We start from the raw sequence: 14,346 nt of genomic DNA, 5'->3' as shown, positions 1-14,346 counted from the left end.
CCGCAGCCTTCCTGGGGGAAGGGGCTGCGCGGCCGGGGAGCGCACGGGGCTCGGGCTGGCGCAAGAAGTGGTGGGCGCGCGGGTATGGGGGTGCAGGCGGGGAGGGGAGCACGGAAATGGGGGGCAGGAGGGTGTGCACGGGACTTGGGAGAGCGAGAGGGGTTTGGGGGTGCAGGCGGGGAGCTCGAGGGGCTTGGAGGAGTGTAAGCGGGGGGCGCGGGAATGGGGTCCAGAAATGGGGTGCCCGTGCAGGTGAGGGGCTTGGGGGACCAGGGGGTGGGAAGTGCAGGCGGGGGCGCGCGGGGCTTGGAGGTGTAGGGGTGCAGGTGGTTGGAGCGGGGGGTACCTAGCGTGCGAGACATGAGTTTGGGGGTGCCAGGGGTATGCATGTTTGGGGTACAGGAGGATGCGCAGGCGGGGTTAGTCTCGCCGTGCATGTGGTGGATGTGAGGTTCATTGGGTGCGGGGGGTGGGCAGGCTTTGAGGTGCATAAGATGTGGGGCGGGAGCAGGTGGATGGGGCTGGAGTATAGGAGCGCGCGGCAGCCTGCTCTAGCTCGGGGCTGCCGGACGGAATGGCTAAGCTTGGCCGCGGCTGCTCGGAGTTCTACGAATGTGGGCGATTTGTGAATGAAGCATTAAGTTTCCCCTCAAACCGCGGGGGTGGGGGCTGTCTCTCCCGGGGCTGTGGGGGCGGGGGGCGCATCTGAAGGAGTTTCATGAATGGGGAAAGCTGGGAAGTGTGTGCCTTGTTTTGTGAATGGGGCCCCGCGCTGGGGATCCAGTTACACTCTACCTGCTGCTGCTCCCTCTTCCATTCATAAAGCTAAAGCCAGATTTGTGTTGTGGGGGAGGGGATGCTAATTTTATTGTTTGATTGTTAAAGCTTTCCTGGGGGCACAGGGAAAGGAACAGGCGAGGAAGTGGCTTAACTACAGGCCCAGTTAAATACATGAGGTCTAGAGCCCTCTAAAAATGCTGCTGTTATTGAAAAACTGGACCCAACCACTACTTGGAAGGATTTCTGGACTCGAGGCATCTCCTTTGCATTCTTTTCTGCACTGCTGAGTGTTGGAGCAGGACTCTGACATTTTAAGAGCAGGCTTTAGTCTGTAACACACAATACTGCTTGGATATGGAAGTTGGAAAGGTCCCTCCCCTCCTAGGTGTTATGAAACTTGTGGTGTGCATTTTTCCTCTTAATGCTAAATATTTAAATACTAAATTCCTTATTTCTGTTTATGGTGAGAAGAAGTAGAAGGCTTATATGCCATTGGATGCTTTTAAAAAAAATTACTGCAATTGTAGCAGCACAACAATCCTGCACTGCATTTCACACCAAAACTACTCAATGTTTTAAAAAAGCAGTGAAGTGAAAGTTGCTCTTTGATTAATTTACAGCAGTCTGGCTTCTGGAATGGCAAGAGTTGCATCAACAGCATGGGGAGTCATGATTTTCTGCTTCATGTAGACTTCAGTGTCAACTAAACATATAGAAAATGTTTGCTTTTTGTTACTGGGTGTAACATATGAGGGGCTAGGAAGCCAAATGAAAATCATTGTTTTAAGAAAAGCATTATTTTAAAATGGCCCCTAGAAAAGTATTCTCTCTCTTTCTCTGGCAGTACCCAGAAAAGTTAAACTTTATTTTCTGTTGTCTTTTGGTAGATTAGCTCTTTCATATTTGTTAAGTAAACTGGGACTTACTTTCCATGGACTTGTTGCTATTTATAGCTATCTTTTAGCCATGCAGAGAGAAAATATTTGTACTCTGGGCAATATGATCTCTCCCTTGTAATCCACGCCTTTGCCCATATGCTTGCTTTTAAGCAGTTGTAATCAATCAATAGTGATGTCACAGCAGTTTCCATAGTAACTCTGTGACATCACGAACTAAAGGTTATGACCTCTCTGTTGAAGCAAGAAGTTAGGTTATAGAGGAGAAACTTGTGAATGAAGATGATCAATCATAGCAAGTTAATTGGTAAGGGGAGAAAATATCAGAGAGTAAATGGATTAGTCTTTAAACATAGTGTGTTTGGTGTGTGTTAATTGAGCCTAGCAGTTAATCTTTAAAGCTCGCAGGCAGTGTTCTTTCCATGCCATTAGAGAAGGGGAAGTCTGTTCAGGCTTAAAGGCAGATCTTGATGCTTTGCGTCTTTTTTTTTTGTTCCTTAGTGTTCAATCTGCCATAGTAGGTACTTTGAAGAAAACCCTCTTTCTCTGGAATTGGTTTCAATGCTGAAAACATTTAAGGGGATACTAAAGATATTGGAAGCACAATGGATGGCTTTTATGATCAGCAAGTCCCATTCATGGTCCCAGGGGTAAGTCTTGTTTGTCTCTGCCTCCCAAGCACTTTTTGTTCTTCATCTCCCTTACCGTAAGATTTCTCTTCCTTTGTCTAGCATTTGTTGTCTCTGGTAAGCTTGCTGTGTCCTTCATGGCAATATGTGGTCTCTCTTTCAGCAGTCTTGCACAGAGGAATGTCGAGGCCGGCCAGTGACTGACAGAAAAAGGAAGTTTTTGGACACTGACCTGGCGCATGATTCCGAAGGTAGTTAAGTTTCCCCCTCTTTGATTCAGTTTAAGTTGTCACTACTACCTCTTTTCTCCATAAAAGTTGAACCCTTTTTTGTAACTGTTCTACACAATTCTTTTCTTCTGTTCCAGAACTGTTCCAGGATCTCAGCCAGCTTCAGGAGGCTTGGTTAGCTGAAGGCAAGTCTTCATCTCTGCCCCTTTTCTCTATCACATTTTCTAATGCACATGTATTTGGACTAAACTATTTTACAACCCCCTCTCCTTTTTTTTTCAGCCCAAGTTCCTGATGATGAACAGTTTGTCCCAGATTTTCAGTCTGATAACTGTAAGTAACTGCATAGCTTATTGTATGTTTTTTGCTGTGAAGTGCTTTGATTCTCTGATGTGATAAATGTTATGCAAAATTCGATGCTGCTTTGAGTTGTTCCCGTATTACAACAATGTAAATATAGCTGTTTTCTGCACTAACTCATGTAACTCATTAGGGTTAAGAAGAAGGTAGCATGCAGACTTGCATTGTTTTGGTTCCTCAAGATGAGGTTAGCCTATATTTCCAAGTATTCTATCTTGACTAAATAGCTGTATAAAGATATTTTAGCATTTGTGAACTTGAATCTCCGGGATTCTTTTGAACACCTACTGATTGATTGTCCATAATACAATAGCTTTTAAAATCCATTTGATAGGCACACAGGTGCAGTGCTACTTGGATAGCCAACATCTCTCTGTGATGGCCTTGAAGCTTTTCTAGTTGTAGCCTAGTGAGGCTGTCAAGGGCAAAGCTGACTGGTGAAACTCGAGCTGTGCTGAGCAGCATCAGGGAGCATTAGTCACTGGCAAGCAGGCATGTTTAAGAGAAGATTGATGAAAATGCAGTCCCTTGTGAATTGCATCAGAAAGAGAATTGTTCCTTAGTCACAGTGATGATAGAAAACACCTGAGCCAGTTAGAGTCCCTATTTTTCCCCCCTTTATATGCAGCAAGCTGCTTGTGTCTGTATGTTCTCCCTGTGTGTATTTTGGACTGACCATACTGGCATTAGAGGCTAAATAAAAGCAGGATGTTCTTGGATTGTTAACTGCAAACATAAATACCAGCTTGGTCTTTATTAATAGGCCTTTGTACTAAGTCATACTGCTGCAGAATGTAGAGGAAATCAAATTTAGCCTGCAGTGGAACAGATTCTTTGCTGAAACTTTGTCACAGCATGCAGCAGAGTATCTTATGCTACAGTAAATGCATGTTAATTATTGCTCTTTGATTACTTCTAAGCGAATGGGATGCTTGCCATGAAACTGCTCCAGACAACCAACATTTTTTACTTTCTCTCTCTCTCTGCCTGGAGATAAAAGGCAGGCCTGGAGTCAGAGACACAGGTCTGTGTTGACATTCTAGCCCAGCCCTTCCAGTTCTTGCCTGGAGCAGTATAAACTGCAGTGTGTGTGGGAGGGTGACTCTTTTGGCAAAGGTTCTTTCAAATGCCTCTCGGCAGTCTTATTCCTGTGTAACCTGAGGAGTTGCCGAAATGACCGCTCCTGGTCGCTGGGGTTTTCGGAGCAAGCCGAGAGACATAAGCTTTTGGGTCGAAGAGGCTTGTCTGTGGCTTGGGTGGCTAAAATGTGTTGTGCCGCTGCAGAAGATAACTTAACTGAAACAAGCTGAGTAAAGAGGAATTTGTGTTGAAATGAGGCTGTCCAGGTAACTCCAAATCGACATCTTGGTTTTATGGCGTAGCAGCACTAAAAGAATTTGAATATTTTTTTTTCTTAGGCTAAGGCAGTTCATCCTCCTGCCCTTGAAACCTAGAGCACCTGATGCAAAGGGTAGAGGAGGAAGAAGTGGTGGAAGGCTGGGGGGGGGCGTATGCTATGTGCCATAATCTGTCCTGACCCGAGGAAACCCTGTGCCTGCTCAGAGCAGCTTGCTGCATTGGTGCCTAAACTTGAATTGAAGTGAGAGGTTTGGAGAAACCATGTGCTTGCCTGCCACCTCCTTAAGAAGAGTCCTGCAAGCAGCACCCTGGGCAGCGGCAGGACCTGAGCCCGTGTTGGGGTTCTGCCAGGCTTTCTATGGCCTGATGGGGAGGAGAAAATAAGGAGAGGGGCACAAAACCTGCAGAGGAAGCAGTGAGTTGGGGGTGCGCTAGCACACTGCCGGCAAGGCTGGTAGCAGCCAGTGCTGGCTTGTTGGCTTCCTTCGCTCTCTCCCACACTTGCTAGATGGGAGGGAGAAAACTCAACTCTCCCCTAAGGGAGCTGGTTGAAAACGAGGAGTATCTGAACAGACTTGCACTTTCAACAAAAGGCTGGTTTGGGGCTAAAACCTTGATAGTTTTGTGTGTGTTTGTTTGTTTGTAACGCCCTCACTGGCCTGTAAAGAGGGACACAAATATTACGTAAAGGTCATGGTGAGGCCTGGAATGCACCTCTGGGCGGGATGGCAGTCTTGCACTCCAGTAACTTTCCTTTGATAAACTGAATGGTCAAGAAGTACTAAGGGGAGCATAAAGAGCACTTGGATTTCAGTGCCTAGTGACACCTGTGGACACACTGCTGCAAGAACACCATAGTCCATGTTTCCTATTGCACGTGCGGTCTTGGCATTGAACCCAGCTGCTGCACTATTTAAAGGGACACTGTCAACACAAATGACACATTTGTCCTTATTTGCTATTGTTGAGATTGGGTGGGGGCCTTAATTTTGAGGGATTTTGCTGTCCTTTGGGGATTTGACTGTGCTTTGTGGGTTTTGTTTCATCTTGCTGTTCTGCAATAACATGACATAATACTCACAAACCACTGTTGGTGGCGCTGACAAGACGCACCACAAGAATGCTGGGTGTCTTTTCCAGTCTCACAAATGCCTCTCTGGAGGACAAAGTGTGCCCATAGTGATCCTTCCTGTACATAGTTCCGTGGCAAACATTCTGCCTGGCATTCTCAGGATGGGGTAAAGTCAGTCTCATCAGTCGCACCTTGCCAAAAGTTTGACAATGCAGCGAAGGCTTCAGGAGGAAAAGCCGCTACCAGTTTTTGCTGTTAATTTCACAGTAACTGAGATCGTCTCATCAAACCCGTTCCTCTGAAGATTTCCATAAGGTCATACTTAAGAGCAAACTGGAGTTTTATAATCTTCTGGGTGACAGGGTCACTTTATCATGTGTTGTATCTAGGCTTGGAAGGATTTCATTTTTTAATTGGCAAATGTTGGTACACCTTGATTTTTTTTTTTTCACCAAACACACAAGCAGACAAATCCGACAATTGATGATGATCAACATTTACCAAGCGGCAAAGTAAGAAAACTGCTACCTGAGAACCCTAGAGTTCTTTAAGGGTATTGACTTTGTATATTTTGACATGTGATGTGAACAGTTTTGTGTTTTAATGGTTATGAAACTTTAACTGTTTGAATCTGTGTCTCCTGTCATTAAATAATTAGTCCAACCTCCACCATAACTTCCCACAGCTGCAAACATTAAAAAAAATGCTTAAAACCCATCATTTGCATAACTTTGATAATTTAAACAATACATTGAAAAAATGTTTTAAAATGAACATTGATATTCTCTGTTGAAATAAATAAATATATAAAAATGGGTTTCTGCCAAGCCTAGTTGTATCCTATTTATAATGTAGAGGAGAAATGATCCCCTGCTCTCCGCAGGATAAGGGAGCCATGGACCTAAAGTTCCTCTCAGTCTCCAGCATCAAAGGCTGAATTCCTGAACTGAGACCCTTTCCCAGTTGTAGCAGTAACGTTCATCTCCCAGAAGTGGCTGGGGGTGGATGTGCACACAGCTAGGGGTTCCAGTGCATGGCTGGAACAAAGGCGAGAGAGATGGGACCCTCTGGCCACTCATACCCATTCGACAGGTGGTTAGTCTGAGGCAGGCAAATATTTTAAGGCCCTATTCCTGCTGTGAGCTCTCTAATGGCAGTTCCCCGCATCAATTGTTACCTTCATTGATGCTCCACAGGGATCTACTGCTGCAGGATCAGCGCCATGCTGTCTAACAGGCTGTTACATTTATGGTGTTCTTTTAAGCATCAGAGTTTGTTGTAAGCAAGCTTTTCCCTCGGGCCCCAGTAACACCTTAAGTCATTAAAGCAAATAAAGTCACATTGCTTTCGTTTCAGAGGAGAGATGGTTTTGTGGTTAAAACCAAGAAAGCCAGGAGGCTGGTGTTCTGTTGCATGCTGTGCAATAGCTTTGCTGTGTGACCCCCATAGGCATGTCCCTGAATGGCAGCACCCTGAGGCTTAAATAAAAGGTTGAACAGGCACAGAGTGGCGAAATGTGCGAACAAAACACGCGAGCACCATGCTGCTGGATGCTCCAGAAATGCCCAAGTCTTGAAATCAGTGGTCAGCCAGTCCTATTATACGGCGGTCACTGCTTTAATATATTGGTTGCAAAAATGACAAAGAAGGTTCACTTGTTTATTGACCTTCTCAGAGCTTGTTCCTACAGAATCTAGATCTGGGCAGATACTGGGGTCAACAGCATCCCTTCAAAGTCAGTGCATGGTTGAAAGGGGTTAGGCATGTGTTACTGCTATGAAGGAGAATAGAAGAATTTGAATCAACAGGTGTCCTTGAACTTATTTGTGAATGGCTGTGGTCTGTTTTGTTTGCACAGGGGAAGGCCTGTTCCTTCTTTCTCACCCCCTCTGGAGAGTCAGTAAAATGGAGAAAATAAAAGCTCTAGGTTGACGTGAAACTGAGCTATGTTGAAGGCTTCCATTAGAGCTTGAAAAGTGTCATTCTCCTCCCGCCGCCCCCCGCCCCCTCCACTTGGACTCCTCAAAGAGACAAGATGGGATCAGCTATAGGGGTTGGGTTGGGATTCTTGCCCTGAATATTTTATAGGCTTTATTTTAAGACCAGAAGAGGTCCCTAAGATCTACCCCCAGGGGTTCGTCACTTGAGGGTTGCATCTCATAATGGTATGGGGAGATGCGTTCTCTAACCTTCTCTATAGTTAAACTAGTCACTTGCTTTTTTCAGCTTCTAATTATAGTGGAGAGCAGTAGAATTGAGAGGTTGGAAGCCTGTTTGCGCGTGTGTGCTCCCTCACACATGGCCTTTGAGACATCACTGCTCCAGCTATGCTCTGGCACAGCAAACTTTTCCTAGGCAGCGCCCGGGGAAGCGGTGCTGGTGCCAATAATGGATTATGATCACTTTTGTTGTTAGCTCACTGATGGGTCTCTTACTGGGGCCCCGCCTGCTGCTGTGTGCTCCCGGCGTGTAGGGGGAGTGAAGCACAGGAGGGTTTGAAATGAACTGGCCGGCAGAAACACGCCTCATTCCAAGGCTAGCCGTGGGGGGTGTCCTGGGCCCAGCTCTAGTTCAGCCTAGGAGAGGCAATCAGAACAAGCGCTCCCCTGCCATGAGCTTTAATCCCCCAAAAGTAGCTGCTAAAGATTATTTTTTCCACCTCTGGTACACGGAGGGACATCTCCAGTTCATGCTCCTCTCCCCATTCCCTGGAACCTCGGAAATGCATCTATGCTCTGCTGGCCATGAGCATGCTCAGTCCCTTGTGAGGATCAGCAGTTCTCCAAGTTGATTGCAGCTCCCAGAAGCAAAGCAGGGCTGCTGCGGTGTGGCTGGGCAGATCTTTCCTCCCAGTGAATAGAGGAAATAGGGAGGGACTGGGGGGGTCCCAGAGTGGTCCACTGCCCAAGTCAGTGAGGGAAAACTCACCCAGACTTTAGCACCCAGCAGTTCTGTTTTGAACAAAGGAGCCCAAGTTTAACTTCTTGCCTCCTCCTTTGGCCGAAAGGCGTTTCCGGCCCTCGCCACAAGCTGAGTTGCACAATCGTGCTGGTTTGGAGCAAACGCTGCAAGAAGCCAAGTTCCCTAGCGCGGCGCAGGCCATTCCTGCAGTGTTTGAATTCCTTATGTAAACGTTGCGCACAGCGCAGGCTTCTCTGTGTGGACAGCTGGTCTCTGTTATGATCTTAAGTGTCGTTTCCCTTTTCTTGAATGGTTGCGCTGAGCGGGAGGGATTGTTTTTTGGTCTCTGATGAATGGAGCGTTCCAAATTGGTTGTGAATGGAGGGCGGTGCCCACTTGCAGACTTTTTCAATGAATAACCAGGCCCCATTGTGCTGCTGGCGGAAAAACAACCCGCTCAAACAACACAGAGGCTGTTGGAGAGAAACATGCCTGTGATTGACAGCTGGAGCACCTCCAAAATATGTTTCCTTTTGCTTTCCCTGCTGCTCAGCAAGGCCAGGCTTAATGGGTGTGATAGTCTTTCTCTCCAAGGGAGGGAATTAACACTAGATATGCCGAAGGGCAGCCTGAAAGTACTTGGGAAGCGTGGCTGCCGCTTAATGAGGGGGCGGGAGGGGGGAGTAATTCTACCATGCATTGCCGAATGCCTCTGCCTTCACTAAAGCAAGGTTTGATCAAGAGAGTAATTACTCTTCCCTGCCCCAGCAAATGGCACAGTTGTGAGTGCCCGTCTCTGCATGTCTCCTGAAGGAGAAGGACCGGCCAATGGAAGGCCAGGTCTATACGCTGTAAAGGATTCTGCGGCGCCCTCTGATCTCAGGCAATTTTTTTTTAAATCTAGTGATGACCAACTTAATTAGCTGAGCCTGGAGGCAGCTTAGCTCCTTTCCATTCCTGGTTGGAGAGAGAACTGGGGAGTGACAGCTATGAAGCCTCTCTCAGGATTTTTCCTAGTCCCTTAGTACCAGCTGAGCAATGGGGGAGGGGGGTTCCATGCTGGGGACATTAGCCCTGTGGGCATTTGAGGAGCAGCTAACTAGCCGGGAAGGCTGGGAGCACTTAGTTCAGGACTGGTCTCTCGGGGTGTATGGGGGATGTATTCAAACTGTACAGCTAATACTCCACTTCTGATTAAGCCCGGCTGTATTGTTCAGTCACTACTGGGTAAAGAACTCTGATGTCCTCCCTTGCCTAGAGTGGCTGCTTTTAGCAGTTAATTAGGTTAAGCATTTATAAGTTGGTTTTAAAAATTATATATAGTGAACAGACTTTGAGTATGTCAGAGGCAGCCTCAACTGGGAGTGATCTGGTTTAGGTTTTAAAGAGACACTGTCCTTTGAACTAATCAGGGGCGTGGAATTTTTTTATTCCACTTTAATCTGACTAACTTCACTCTTAGTATTTCCATAAAGCCATCTGCAAGTTCAGATGGCCAGTAGGATGGGGCATTTGAATTTGTCTCATGACTGCTTGTGCAGGCAGAGGCAGTGTTACTGCCAGTGCTGAGTTATGTGTGCCTTCAGGATCTTGACCCACAGGGCCTTCACCCAAAGGAGCAGTAATTAACACAAGGCTGTAATTATTGGCTTCATACAGTAATGAACACTGCCTAAGTTCTCATGCATTTAACCGTCCGTGTGCTGCCTCTCTTCCCCAACCATCCAAACTGCTCCATTCCACACCCCAGAACTCAATACCCAGCCCAACGTCTTCCAGCTGCCCCAGCGCTAAGCCAGCCAGGAACAGCTTTGTATGGGGTGCGGGGACAGCTTTGCTTCTTCAGGGGAGTAGACAGGGCTGGCCTGTGTCCCCCACCAGCAGGATCCTTGGGGTCCTCTTTTGCAGGAGCCATTAAGTCTCGGAGAGCAGGAACTTTTGCAGGTCGCTTTCTTTTGGCCAGTGGCAATAGCTCCATGAAGAAGGCGGAGACTGTTTAGGTGCACGCTGACATCTCACTGCAATTCTAGCTGTCTAACTCAGAGCTGGTGTTATTTCAGTAGGGAGAAAGGGGATACTGCATTCCAGCTCTTAGCTTTTGAAGTAAGGAGATCAAAGCTGAGTTACTGAATGAGATGCGCCCCTCCCCCGCGACAGACCATACCCCAACCAAAACAGAGTATATACAGCAGCTGACAAACTTCAGCTTCAAAGTACAGTGGGGAGGAAAAATCCTTTAAAAGTAACTGGATTAGCACCAACTTTTTGTGCCGCTTCTCTGGCTACCAGAGATGGAACAGAATGAGGAGCATCTTGACCTGCAGAGAAGACGCTAGCCTGCTAATTCTGTTTCCTCTGTCTCCTACTATAGAGGCAACATCTCTAAAATATCTAGCAGAAAATATAACTACTGAGAATAAACCAGGTTTCAGATCATAGAATCACAGAAGATTAGAGTTGGAAGAGACCTCAGGAGGTCATCTAGTCCAACCCCCTGCTCAAAGCAGGACCAACCCCAACTAAATCAGCCCAGCCAGGGCTTTGTCAAGCCGGGCCTTAAAAACCTCTAATGATGGAGATTCCACCACCTCCCTAGGTAACCCATTCCAGAGCTTCACCACCCTCCTAGTGAAATAGACCTCCCTAAGTATTCGTCCACGATCGCAGAAGGGGCCAGTCTGCTGGTGGGTTTGCTTGTGTGCTTCCCTTGTGGAAGGCTTCTGGGGATGTGCATGTGAGCCGTTCACTCATGGAGGGAAAAGCTTCCTGACTGTAAAATCTGCTCAAGAAGCTGGGCTCTCCAGCTTGGTTTGCGGCTGGCTCTTGGGAGGAAGTGTTTAATTGGGGGTTGTACTCCAGGCAAAGCTGCCTAGTAAAAAAGTGTCCATATTCTTGACTTCAGTTCAGGGGTGAGTCTTCCTGTTCTCTCTCAGAAGTAGGATGGCATCTTACTGTGTTGCTTTGAGGGCTCCAGATGAAATTTGGAATCCGAATTAGGGCCTGGCAACAAATACTCAATTCCCGTCTGAACAGTAAAGCCTAGTGGTTGGGAACCAGCTAGCGGGGGATTCACAGTGAAGTTGCTCTTTATAGAGCAGATCTGTCTAAATGGCTTCACAGTCACTTTACTGCAAGCAACTCTTCATAGTCATTTCTTGACTGTCCTGACACCATGCACAAACATACAGGTGAGACCCTGTAGAGTGAACCTTAGCTGTGTTGTGCACTGGGAATCACCCCCACAACAGTGGCAGCTCCCCACTTCTCAGTCCAAAGTGCTCTAAGAATGGGGCTTGGATTACGATGTCTGACAAGCTATAAGAGTACATTCAGCTTTACAACGGCCAGATAAACAGCTGGCTGGACAAATGAACCAGGTGTGCGCCGAGGCATTACTTCTGTAGTTTTTATTCTGCTAATCTGGAAATATTCTGTCCTTCAGTGGGTCTTGTTCACTTGCAGGTTAGCAGGTTTCTGCTGTATTCATGCAGTTACGAGCTGCGCTGCACTCAGTCTGTACACTGGCTCCGTGCCGTGCCACGGAAGCATTGTCCTCTAGAACTAAACAGATGTTTCATGTAGCCTCTGAGGTGTATTGTAAATATGTCAACAGGCCCTCTTTAAACGCACTCTTACAATGAGCTCTCAGGCCCGTTCCCCATCAGCACAGTCACCACAGTTCTGCCCTTTCAGGGTCTGTCTATGCTGCATGCTTAGCCTGGGTCTGTGGGACCCAGGCGTATGTTCTAGGTGTTTCCAAGCCAGTTGTTGAGCATTCACGCTGCATTGCAAACCTGGGTGTATAGCTGGTGGACCTGGGAGTCTCAGCCGTGCTAAGTGTCCATACTGCACTACTCAGATCTTCTGACTAGGATCTGCGGCTTGACGTGTGTCCACCCTGCAAAATGACAGGGCTTGGACCTGAGTCCCAGCAGCCCTCGAGCTCTGACCCACCCCCCAGCAGGGCCTTAGGACCTGGCCCCTGAGTGCTTGCTGATCCGCATCAGACTGATTTGTATGTGGACAGAAGTGAGGCTTGAGCTTAGTGTGCAGTGGAGACATACCCTCAGAGGGCAGGCTCTGCACCGCCTTTCCTTCGTTGTGCTCCTCCACTGCCCCAGTGATCACTAATGCCCTTGCTTTGCACGATGGGAACATGCATTATGCTAAGCACCACCAGACTATTTCTGATGTGGTTATCGCATATCTGAGCCTCTGGCGGGCTGCCATCATGTCTGCTGCTCATCCCCCTCTGCTGCCTTCTCGCTCATGGAAAGAGCCAGCAAACACCATTTGTGTTGAATGGAGCCTGGGAAAGGGTTGCTCTGTTTTTAACTCCCTTCCCTACTTGAAAAGGACAGCGTGGCAGGCAAGCGCAGTCCAGTCGCCAACTCAGAAGAGCAGCATGTGATGTTCTACCCATACCCCAGCTGGGAGCTGTGTGGCAGTTCTCTTCTTGCAGTCAGCAGACTCCCCCAGAGGCTGAACGACCACCTCCCTCCGCACACTTGCTGGGCCAGAATCCTTATGTTTATCTTTTCCCTTCTTCCCAGAGCTATGCCCAATACCAGCTGATGGTGGAAGGTGGCTGTCTAGACTTAAATTGCAATAGTGGCACAGTTGTAGTGCTTCATTGTAGCCACTCCCTACAGACACAGTGGCTATAGTTAAACCACTGCCCCGAGAGAGAATTTTTCTGTCAACCTAGCACTGTCTGCACCGAGGGGGGTGGAGGGTTAATAGGCTTAATTAAGTAGCTGGGGGTGTGTGGATTTTTCACACTCTTGCTGACATAGCTGGGTCAACATAACTGTTTAGTGTAGACCTGGCCTTAGTCTCTGTTTTCTGTGCAGGGGCTAAGTTTGACTGGCTGACGTTTCACCCAGTGAATGGCTCACTTCCATTTAAAGGACACAGGGAAAATCTCAACCGGCTTTTCATAGCTGCGAAGGCCAGAAGGACTCTTATAACCTAGTCTGAGCTCCTGCATGACACAGGCCAGAGAGCCTCATCCAGTCTTCCCACTACCCGCAGGGGAATCTGTTGGATTTTTACAGCCTGATCCCCAGCCTGGTTTGTCTCTAGGGCCGGTGGCAGTCCAGCGAAGACAATCAGGGCCCGTTACTGGAGCAGATAGTCCTGCTGGTGGGGTCAGGCCTAAGCTCTTGTTCCGTCGGTGACTGTTTCAGTGGCGCTCTAGCTCCCTGCAGAGCGGGAAAAGTGTAGTTGTTTCCTGTGGCTTGGTGGTCGTGGGTAGCCACTGAGGAGACCAGCTTGTAGAATTGTCACTGTTGTTTCTCAGAGCTGCGGGAATTCTGCTGGTCTCATATTAAAGAACTGTGATCACTCCTAGACATCAGTGATACCAGGACAGGGGGAGAGACTGGCTCCCTACTAGATGCCATATGCCACCCTATATGGGGAGTAAATACTGTTCCAGGTCAGTCTCCTCTGGCCATGGCTGGTGGGGGAGCTCAGGTCTTGCTTCTGCATTGCTCTCTTGCTCCTTGGGGTGTGGTGCCACCACGCACTCACTTGTGCTGGGTGAATTGCATGGATTGGGGCTCCGGCATCTGCACTGAGGTACTCCGGTCCCTTGCTCAGTGGGTAACCCCCTCCTCCCCACTCATGATGCACAACCAGATCTTGCTTTGCAGCTGGCTTCTTCAGACTGAGCAAGAAGCTTACATACCTCACAGGGTCCTGCCTTTCCCTGAATCCCTTGCTATCCAACCCACTTTCTAGTGGAAATCAGAACCAGGCTGTGCTGGGCCTGAAGCTTTCCTTAAAGGGCCAGCATCCTATTAAAGTCCCCTCTGCTCTCTTTCCCAAACCCCTGTCTGTAGCTGAAGCAGCACAAGTCCCCAATCACTCTGACAAATGGTTTTTCCCTTTGTGGGAGATGGATGCAGCCTGTATTCCTACATCCCCCTCCACAGGTGACAGGGGCCAGCCAACAGACTCTCAGAGTCCACCTCTGAAAGGCACAGCTGTGCTGCCTCTTGCTGAGAACAGGCTGGAGGCTTGTCCCCCATGTTAGCTTGCGTGTCCCTTCTTGGGGGTCCTGGGCCCTGTGTTCCGAGGCAGTGGAAGGCAGATCTGCTGCAGTTACTAAGTAG

General features: G+C 48.0%; 1 protein-coding gene across 5 annotated transcripts in view; it reads left to right on the top strand.

The window, feature by feature from the left end:
* The window catches only part of ETV5 (ETS variant transcription factor 5), a 47,993-nt gene that overhangs the window by 11,601 nt on the left and 22,046 nt on the right, over window positions 1-14,346 (top strand). For 3 of the 5 annotated variants that reach the window (XM_039489186.1, XM_039489188.1, XM_039489184.1), the window contains exons 2-5: window positions 2,178-2,326; window positions 2,469-2,556; window positions 2,673-2,720; window positions 2,818-2,868. In XM_039489186.1, the coding sequence (XP_039345120.1) occupies window positions 2,282-2,326; window positions 2,469-2,556; window positions 2,673-2,720; window positions 2,818-2,868 (232 nt within the window). In that variant the 5' untranslated portion in view covers window positions 2,178-2,281. Of the gene's footprint in view, window positions 1-1,873; window positions 1,984-2,177; window positions 2,327-2,468; window positions 2,557-2,672; window positions 2,721-2,817; window positions 2,869-14,346 lie in introns of those variants that run through there. The other 2 variants (XM_039489185.1, XM_039489187.1) reach the window with 2 other exon arrangements.

Source organism: Mauremys reevesii, linkage group 9 (genome assembly GCF_016161935.1).
Source record: "Mauremys reevesii isolate NIE-2019 linkage group 9, ASM1616193v1, whole genome shotgun sequence".
NCBI lineage: Eukaryota > Metazoa > Chordata > Testudines > Geoemydidae > Mauremys > Mauremys reevesii.
Note: the sequence above shows the minus strand (reverse complement) of the source record. Positions and strands in the feature narration are given on the sequence as shown.